At 39.6% G+C, this 10,000-nt stretch overlaps 1 protein-coding gene across 2 annotated transcripts in view; it reads left to right on the top strand.

Moving 5' to 3' along the window:
* The window catches only part of ADPRHL1 (ADP-ribosylhydrolase like 1), a 460,723-nt gene that overhangs the window by 239,962 nt on the left and 210,761 nt on the right, over window positions 1–10,000 (top strand). For both annotated transcript variants that reach the window (XM_044071213.1, XM_044071214.1), the window contains exons 5-6: window positions 5,616–5,743; window positions 5,835–5,967. In XM_044071213.1, the coding sequence (XP_043927148.1) occupies window positions 5,616–5,743; window positions 5,835–5,967 (261 nt within the window). The remainder of the gene's footprint in view (window positions 1–5,615; window positions 5,744–5,834; window positions 5,968–10,000) is intronic.

Here is a 10,000-nt window from a genome sequence, read left to right as displayed (position 1 = left end):
ATGTTGAGAGGATTACACACCTGTAGATTTAGAGTTACACTGGAAAGTTCCAAAAGGATAAATTGTAAGAAGTATATTGATACAACACGGTTCAGAGAGATGGACAGGGAAGTTAGGGACAATATCAGGAAAGATTAATGAAGTGTGAAATTATATTCCTGTCAAAGGTCGTTTAGCTTTAAGTTTGTGGTTACTGTTGGTAAACATGTTGCAGAAAGTGTGAGCTTCAAACTTGTATGGAGGTCTTTGAGGCCAAGAGCACAAAGGCAATGGGTAAGAACAGCCAAGGTAACAGGGAGATCGGACACACCAATGATGGCTAGGAAGAAGTGCAGGAAAGTGACGTGGAAAGAAACCTAGATGAGAAAGGGAGATTTGGGGAATAGTATAGCAGAAGAATGGAAAGTAGTGAAGAAATGAGGTGAGTTCCAGGAGCTAAGGTAAAATAAAGAGGAAATATGGGGAAATAAGAAATTCAAGAATCATAGTATTGTGAAGAGGAAGGAAGAATGTTAGAGGAATGGAGTTTGAACAGTAGAAGATAAATGGTGGGGCAGTGAGGGAGGACACCCTGGAGATAAAGAGGTTTGAGGTGGATGATCGAGAAATACAAACTGCAAACAGAATAGTTGTGGAGATTTAGACAAGTATGTAAAATAAATAAAGTGGAATGGCAGGAAAAGAAGAAGCAGGAGGAATCAGAAGGGGAGTAGAAGGAGCCCAGGAAGGAAGTGGCAAGAGATAATGAGAGAATAAAGAGAGTTATTATATTGATAGATGAGAGACAACATGCAGGACAGGGCAGTTGGAAAGAAGCAGAAGGCTATAATGGAGTAAAGAAAAGAAAACAGATTATGAAAAAGCAATCTGGCAGAAAGCATGGGTGATAATGTGGGAAGGTATAGAGATACGAAACTATAAGGAACCAGAAACTGACAACATAGGCAATTTCTTACCACAAGAAGAAGACAATCTGGGAAAGGATGGGCAGAAGATGATAGGTGCTGGATTTATGAGATGGATGGGGCAGAATTGTTTCATATGATATAGGAATGTAAGTGACTAGGAAGGTGTGAGAAGATATAATAAAGGAGTATAGGAGGATATGAGGGAGAGGCGGAGTGTTACTGGAGGTTATTTGTTATGGGAGTAAGCAGAAAAAGGACAGCTAGGAGACAGTGGAGACAGAGGAACTGTTTACCTGGGTAAGTGTGGTTTGGGGATTATAAAGGTGGCAAAAGCGTGTTTAGGGGAAGGAAAATTAAAGGTATGTCAGACAAATATTTATAAGAACTGGAGAAAAATTTTAAACAATTATGTGTTTGTGGAGAGAAGAGGGGATGTCTCAATGGAAGAAGGCTAAGGAATAAGACACGGAATAAATGGTTAAGCATCAAGGGGGTCGGAGAAGGGAAGCAAAAAGGAAATGGACAGTAAGGAACATATTAAGTAAACGAGAAAAAATAACCAGGGAAAGGGCAAAGACAAGGGAGGAAAGGCTAAACAAGGAGAAGAAAGCTGTGACTTGATGGATGAAGTTGCATTACCTTTCACGATTCTTCATTGGCTGCATGAATGAATTTGAAAGTAGGTGCACACTTAAATGAAAACTGAGTGTATGCAGGATTTATCAAGTGGAAATGAATAAGTCAACGCTCTTTATTTCTGCTTCCTGTGAATCATCAAACACTCATGGCTAATTGGTCCCCATCATTGGGTTGAAGGCTGGCCAGGAGGGCCAATCTTTGACTGCCATTAGGAAGGTTCCAGTATTTTTTTTTTTTTTTTGCATTTTGTGTCCTGGTCCCTACATGCACCCACCAAGTACCAAAGAGAGGAAAAACAAAGAGCTGAGCACTGAAACATCCCCTCACTTCCATAAGGAGCCTTCCATAAGCAGACCCGCCCCTTCCCCTGGACCATGAGCAGTGACTTTCCTCAGTAATCAGTAGGGAAAGTACACTGCCTCATGTGTCTCCAACTGTACATACCCCTCCCCAACCCCCCTGGGAGAGGTGAGTGCAACATACTCCTTCACTCTTTTTCCCTCCCTACCTGGGGTCTCCACAGTGTAGGGGCCTCTAACTGAATCTTCATCACCTGCTTGCAGTTAGTGATCCATTCCTCAGTACCAAGGAACCAGGATGTTTTGGAGTCTATTTTAATGTAAGATAGCACCACTAGTTTTAACTAATTGTTGTGCCTGATTACAAAAATTCTTAACTGTGTGGAACTTTGTTATAAAGTTTATAGGGTAGCCATTTAAGGTGCTTTTGTTTCAAACAGTTGTATGCTATCATATAGCCTAGTTTACAAACAGATGCTAACACTATATAACACCTCAGCTGAGTTGTGACATATGAATGAATCCAGATAACAAGACTAACATATCAGTAGTATAGTGTTTCACAAACATGTAAACTGTTTTCTAGATGATAGAGCATTAAAATATTCACAAGGCTAATGATTGTGGTGGAAACTCCAAGAACTGAAAGAAACAAATATGCAAACAGTAATTCACCCCCATCATTTTTAAACTGGTTTACTTGAAGATGTTTGTTGCAATCTAAAAATATTCACAAGGGTAACCATTTTGGTTGCAACTCCCAAGTGCTGAAAAACACATGTATGTAACCAGTAATGCACCCTGCATTTTATTTTACTGGGTTTTAGTTGTAATTTGGTGTGTGTGTGTGTGTGTGTGTGTTTCTATTTTAATAAGAAATTGTATTTATATATTATTTAATCTAAATTGTTTTGCTTGCATATCAGGTTATTTTTTATCTTTTGGATGTCTTTCACTGTTCCGGATCATATAATGTACTTGAATTTGAGTTTATAATGTTTTACTAGTGTACTTTGTGCCACAATCTTGATTTTTTTATGCAGACAATACTATATTTAGTTTGTGTTTCTGGCATTTTGGTATGCTTTTTTAATGTACTGTTTTTTTTTTTTTTTTTGGAGAATTTCTGTGTTTGATAGTTTTTTTCCTGCTAAATGACATTTGAAGATGGTAGGTATTTCCTGAATTTTAAATCTGCGAGAGAGTAGTGATCTGTGACTGAATGTATGGTTTAGGTGGCCTGTACATGCTTTTTCTTAAGCTCATTTTATAAGCTTACTTAAGGCTTCACAGTTGTGAGAGTGAGAAGGTATATTAGCCGCAAAGCATGTCATCCTGTTACAGGTCACTTCAGTTGTGTGTTAGCTGGAAGAAAGCTAGACAGTGCATGGTACATATCCAGCGTGCAAGGCTGAAGAAAAGCATTGACTGTGAAGGTGATCAGCAAACATTTGGCTCTGTAAAACACTCTTAACCACTGATCAGATTTTTTAATGATGGACCTGGTTTAGGGTTCAAGCATAAGTTAATTTTACAAGATTATCTCCAAAAGCTTTGTAGATTTCTTAGCTTGAACAAGTAAGTTTTCACTGATGTAATTAGTAAATCTGAAGCAGGAGAAGAGGCAGGTATATGAGCAAACAGCATGCCATTTCTTTTGAAGACATTTAGACAGTGACCCATCTTTGACAACCAGGCTTGAACAGCCTTCAACAGATGTAAGTCTATGACGAAGTACTAAGTACTGACTGCACAGCAGACACAGAGGAGGATAAACAGGGCATTATCAAGTCAACAACATATTGGATTAACCTACAGTTCAACATTGTTTCCAAAAATCATCCACAAAATGGGAAAACAGAAGTGGGTGAAGTGAAGAACATTATGGAATGCCTAGAGCGACTGGCAGATGGAAGAAGTAATTTATTCCAAACATATTGAAAATTCAGTGTTTTTATGATCGCCTTACAAAGCAATGATCATAAAACCTCTGGAACACATAAACACAAAGCAAATTTGAAAGTAGTAATTCACACAGAAATTTTTTTTCTGCCTTGCACCCAAATCCCCTTCTCCTTATATGGATCCCTATCAGTTCACAGAGTTTTCAGAAACTCAAAATTCATATGGTTGAGACCATATGATCGAGTTTTTGAAAACTCGAAGCTTTTGAATGGAGATTGCAGTACAGCAAGGATCGGGAAGTTTACCCTTTTCTTCACTGTAGTGTGATCTCAGAGTTGGTAAATATAATTTGCATGCACATGGGGGTGCAGGAGGGGATTGCCGTCCTGCATAAATGTAAACCAATTAAATTTTTGGGTTTTTTTGATGTTCGAGTTTTCAGAAACTCGATCATCTGTGTGTGTGTGTGTGTGTGTGTGTATCATCTCTGATATTGCACTAGCTTGAGAAAAAGGGAATTCCCTAAGATTGTGCTGACTCTCTTTGGTAAACTTTGGTAGTGACCTATGAAGACATGCTCACCCTGGGCACTAGGGTGAACATGCCTTCTCAGTTTTCCTACATCCCCAGCCTGATAAGTCCTCCAAGTCCTGGACCTGAACAAAGCACAGTCCTTCCTACCAAGACAGACATATCCATCCTGCTCCATCAGATGTTCAAGCCACAAATCAAATACTGTTCACCTGGGCTATAGTTAGGGCTTTATCCCTCTATGCCATGGGACTGGCTAAGTGCTTATATTCCAATGTGTGTGCTCCCACATGATGGAGTTGGATTAATATGTAATGTGTATTCCCTTTGTAAGCAATATAATACCAGTTACAGCATGTCTATTTTTAATGATCATTACCAAGAACTAGCTTGTGTTCTTTAGCAGAGAGGCTCCTGCACGAGGAAAAACACTGCCTTCTTCCCCAAAAAGAAGAGCTGCATTTTGGTTGCTCATTAGCCCTAAACCTGATGGCTCTCCTGTGCCTTTGATGCTAATCAAACCTAGATTGCTGATGTCACAGATGGGAACCCTTCCTTTATACTCCCAGGGCAGATTTTTTGTACATACTTTTATCTTAGTTTAAGGCATTTGCTTACAGTACAGGTATGAGTATATACTAGAATATCACTGTAATGAAGGTGCAGTTCATTGACCTAACATTACATCTGTATTCAAATGCAAATGTGATCTGAAAGGAGACTAATACTTTTACAATAATATAATCAGCAATTTATGCATAATCTTTTTTGTTTAACCTTCCTCCCTGCAGCTGTCCATCAGCTCCTTTACATGTATAAGAAGTCTATAGGGCTCAACGTCACTCACATCATACTGCTGATGGGGAGTTTGGCCTAATCCCCACAAACCTTCAGCAGCCTTGTGAGCTCCTCACTGGCTGCCTTTGAGAGATACCTGTGCACTTCCACAACCACTGGACCCAGTGGTGTATCACTCATAGCTTACCTATCTCTTAATGTTGTTATTATAGTGAATCAAGGCTACCTACTTCTCCCAGATGGGTGAGCTGGAGTCAGCTGCCCACTCCTATTTAACCCTGTCTGGTCCCTCTAGCACCTGTACTGCATGTCAAACACAGGTCACCTGCAGTCAGTGCTTTAGCTCTTTCCACCACTGGGCTGTCTAATTTATGCACAATCTATAAGAGCGTAATATCATTTTGTGCTAGAGCACTTATATTTATATGGAAAACTGCTTTTCTGCCCATATTACCTGCAATATACAATGGCCTGTGTCATGTGATACACCAGATGTAGTCAGAATCTAATCATACTTTATATCTTTAATCCATAGAATACCAAGAGCATTGGTTTTACTTTGAAGCCAAATGGCAGTTCTACTTGGAGGAAAGACAGATTGCAGAGGACGGTGAAAATAAACCAGCTTTTCCAGACCATTATGATGTAGAAGAGATGGATAAAGTGAGTATAGCAAGTATCCCTTAAAATGATTATGCTTCCTGCTGTACTGTTCGGTCATATCTATATTCTGATTATTATATACCTTGAACAGACATACAGGAGATGGAGTTCAGAGGGAAGACCAGGAAGAAGGGGCCATGATGCTCCAATGATTGCATATGATGCTCTTTTGGGAGCAGGAAGTAACTGGGCAGAGTTGTGCAGCCGAGCAATATTTCATGGAGGTATGTGCTACTCAGTTTGTTTTACAAGCAAATATGCACAATTTTAAAGCTGTTCATTAATATGCACCCAATGAATATCTTTTAGTGGGTTTTATTGAAGCCTAACTCATTTTACATATTTCTTGATGTAAGTAAAAAATATGGAGATGCATTAAATATGACATTCCCTAAAATGTAATCTGTTAATTTTGACTTTTTATTATGTTTTCTTAATTATGATACTTACAGCCAGTTATATGCTACATGTGCAGGTTACATGTTCTGAGAATATTAACACTAGACTCCAAATAAGGAAAAAACAGAGCAATTTTAAAATAGAGTAATGAGGGTATAAAATGCATTCCACAAGTGACAAACAATACTGAAGTTCTCAGCAGAACTGTTTCACCTTTCAGGCTTACAATTCTTATACTGCATGATGTGAGTGTTCCAGATATGTGAAAGCTATTGTGAAGATGCTAACCCAAAGTCTGTTTGGTAGTAAGATTGTTAGAAGTGCAGACTTCATTTAAATACAGCAAATTTGTACAGAGGTATAGCTAGCTATTTTAGTGCCTGGCTTAGCATCCAAGTACTCCGGATTGTGTGGAATGGTTCTCATTTGTGATTGATTTAACCCACTGTTCCTCTGTTCTGCACTGAACAGTGGTGGCTCCGCTTTATGGAGTTTGACTGGCTCGTATACTGCAATTAAAGCCAATGGGCATTGTGGTATACAAGCCAATCAAGCATCTATTCCTGATGTAAACGGAGCTAATCAGGAGGCATAAAATGTGGCCATTCACATGCCACTACTAGTTTTCGTGCCATTGCAATACTTTCAAAATGAATATTGCAGGGTGCATAAAGATGAGCATATTTAACCTTATGGCTCTCTTCATCTGACTGCATGTCTAGAAAGTTTAAAAATTAATTTTTTTTCTAATTTTGTTGACATTCTAAAGCTTAAAATAAGGAATGTCCCTCATAGTGATATACAATTGAGAGGTATGGAAAGGCGAAGATGCACGCTATTCATCATGTTCTGAACTAAGCAGCACACACAATCAATGACATATTCAAATCCGAAGAATGACCGTGAAACCCTTAGTATTTCTTAACAAAAACTTTACATTGGCAAACTATAAGCACAAAGGCACATTCATTTATTTACAAAACACCACCCATGTACATTACACTGCAGTCTGCAGTTTCTTTACATCCATTAAATTTCGGTGCAAAGTACAAATTAAATAGGGACTACTTACTCACTGATGGACATAACAGGAGAGAAAAACAGTTATTCCTAATGGTAGTGCTTTGATATAACAGCAGCAGTATTCTGTATTGTGATCCCCAACATTCTTGTCATAGGTTCATAGGTTCATAGGATGATACTTGGCTATTGGTCCAGAGGCCCTTATAAGCCTAGCCAAGAATTTTGCCCATGTTCCCTCAAAGACAGCACCTGTTTCCCCTGTCCAGCAAAGACACAGGTGGGATCCCTGGGGTATATTTTCTGTTTTCCATCCAGTCATCCAGGTTCCACTTAAAGAGGGCTAAAGAGGTACTCTGCTTGACATGGAGAGGGAGTCTATTCCACAGACAGGGGAGTCTTTGGGACACAAATCTATCCCGCCAACAAGTTCAATTATGCGGGTTGTGCAAGGGGAGTTTGTCTTACGGATATGCAGCAACTCCATCAAGCCTGGGTCTGAAATAGGCTTGTATGCCAGACACAGGTCACGTCTGAGCAGTCTGTATGAGACTGAGTAGAGGGACAGGGCTTTTAGCCTATCTGTATAGGAGGAGTGTTTGGGACCCTGGATTTTCCTGGTCAGGAACCTCTGTGGTCTCTCTAACTGCTGTATGTGCTTGGCAAGGTAAATGCCGAAGGGGGCATTGTACTCGATAATGGGTCTGATACGGGAGGAGTACAGGGATGTTATGACCTCCTTGTTCCTGGATGAAATACCCTTATTTTGTCCATTTATTCACCTGTGATCTTTTTAACTTCAGTAATAAATGCTATTTACGAATAAATTCTATTAATCTGTTTAACCTTTTTCCCTTATGCCTACTAGTTTAAAATGTCATAGGCATACTAGATTGCTGAAACAGGACATGACATTTGTTTTCTGTTACATTTACAACATCTCAGGCATCTCACATTACAGCAAATAAGTTTGCCACAGAAAGCTACAATACAATGAATGTACACTGACTGCAGACAGATTAGTCTGTATATAAAGCACATCTTGTTATTTTAATGTATGCCACTGCCATGTTGCATACAATGAAGACATATTTTAATTTTTCACTGCCTTATATTATTCATAAGTTCTTACATTATACTTCACTTTTATAATGTAGATAGAGTAATTTTATATGTTATTTTAGTTTCCTTTCTTTTTTTGGCCTAGCTTTGGCTGAAATATGACTGAAGCATTCAGAGAAATATTCAGACATAAACAAAATATTCTTTATTCTCCTACAGCTTATACTGTTCAAAGTATCATCAAAATGGTAGTGGCGGCTGGTGACTTCAAATCAAAGGGGGGCTGCAGGAGACAGCTGAATGGGCGGGGCCAACAGGACAGGGTGTGGTCAACTAAAAAGGGGTGGAGCTATGGTGCAATGGGATCAATGCTTGACATGCTTACTTATTTACATGAAATAAATGCTCAGTCAGTATGGCGCATGCTGAATACTCTACACAGCACACATTGTTACATACATACACACACACACACACACACACACACACACACACACACACACACACACACACACACACACACACACACACACATGTTAGTTTGAACACTTACCTCTGTGGTATACCGCAAACAGTACTTCGTACTCTGTTTCTGCACCTGAGTAGAAGCTGTGGTCTGGAACACATCAGGTCATACTGGATTTCTTTTTTCCCCCCTTTCTCATGGAGGATCAAAAGGGACAGTTTAAAGTTTCCCAAGCAAATACTATTCACGTGACCCCCCACCTGGTTCCAAATAAGTGCTTGTAGTCTTTCAGTTGTTCCTGTTAGGGGTTTGCCACATCAGATCTGTTTCCATTTCTTCCTGTCCTCTGCATCTTGCTCTGTCACCACATCACTTCCTCTACCACATCCATAAATCTAACCTTACGAGTCCTTCCTCTTCTTCCCTGGCAGCTCCATCCTTAGCATTCTTCTCCCAATATACTCAGCATGCCTCCTCAGCACATGTCCAAATCAACACAATCTCACCTTTAGGCATGCCTTCCCCCTCTTCTAGAGCCAACAGTAGCCGCCCCCCAATCTCTGCCAGCGCCCTGTTGGCTAACAGTACTGGTGGTGGTCATTGTTAACCCGGGCCTCAACCAATGCAGTATCGAAATCTGTATTGTTGTCCCACATGTCAATTGGATGACCTTCCTGATGTAACCCTCCCCATTTATCCCGGCTTGGGACCGGCACGAAGAAAAGCACTGGCTTGTGCATCCCCAGTGGCTGGGTTACATAAGTGCTTGTAGTATAGTACCAAATAAGTGCCTCCTGTGTTCCTCTGTATTGTGTTCCTCTGTTACTTATAGATAAAGTCCATTCATCTGTTTTTATTTTGTGCAAACAAATCAATAACTCTTTGGTTGAAGTTAGTTATACTCCGCGTTAACTCCTTTCCTATGGAAATCATAGCCAAAGCATTCAATCTATCTTGCCCCATTGTACAAGGAAGAAAAGTTTTAATTCTTTTCAATTTTGAGAAACACCTTTCTGCCTCAGCAGTTGACATTGGTGTGGTGTCTATAATTAACAGCACATTGTAAATTTGTGAAAACACACTGGTTAAGGAGTTGTCCAACAAGAATTTTAATATCTGGACTGCACTGCCAGTTGCTGTAAAGTCTTCATGTTGATACACCACTCCAAGTTCTGTTCTAAGTTGTCCACTCAACAGGAATGGATAGTTGTCTATTGTTGCTGTGAATAGATTTTCGGGAAACTCTCATCTGTATGTTGAAAACTTCCCAGGCAGAAGTAACTGAGAAGCTTGAAGATGATCAGTTTGTT

This window comes from Protopterus annectens, chromosome 5.part0 (genome assembly GCF_019279795.1).
Source record: "Protopterus annectens isolate FY-2018-M chromosome 5.part0, PAN1.0, whole genome shotgun sequence".
NCBI classification, from domain to species: domain Eukaryota; kingdom Metazoa; phylum Chordata; order Ceratodontiformes; family Protopteridae; genus Protopterus; species Protopterus annectens.
The sequence above is the reverse complement of the archived record's forward strand: the minus strand, read 5'-3'. Positions and strand labels throughout refer to the sequence as shown.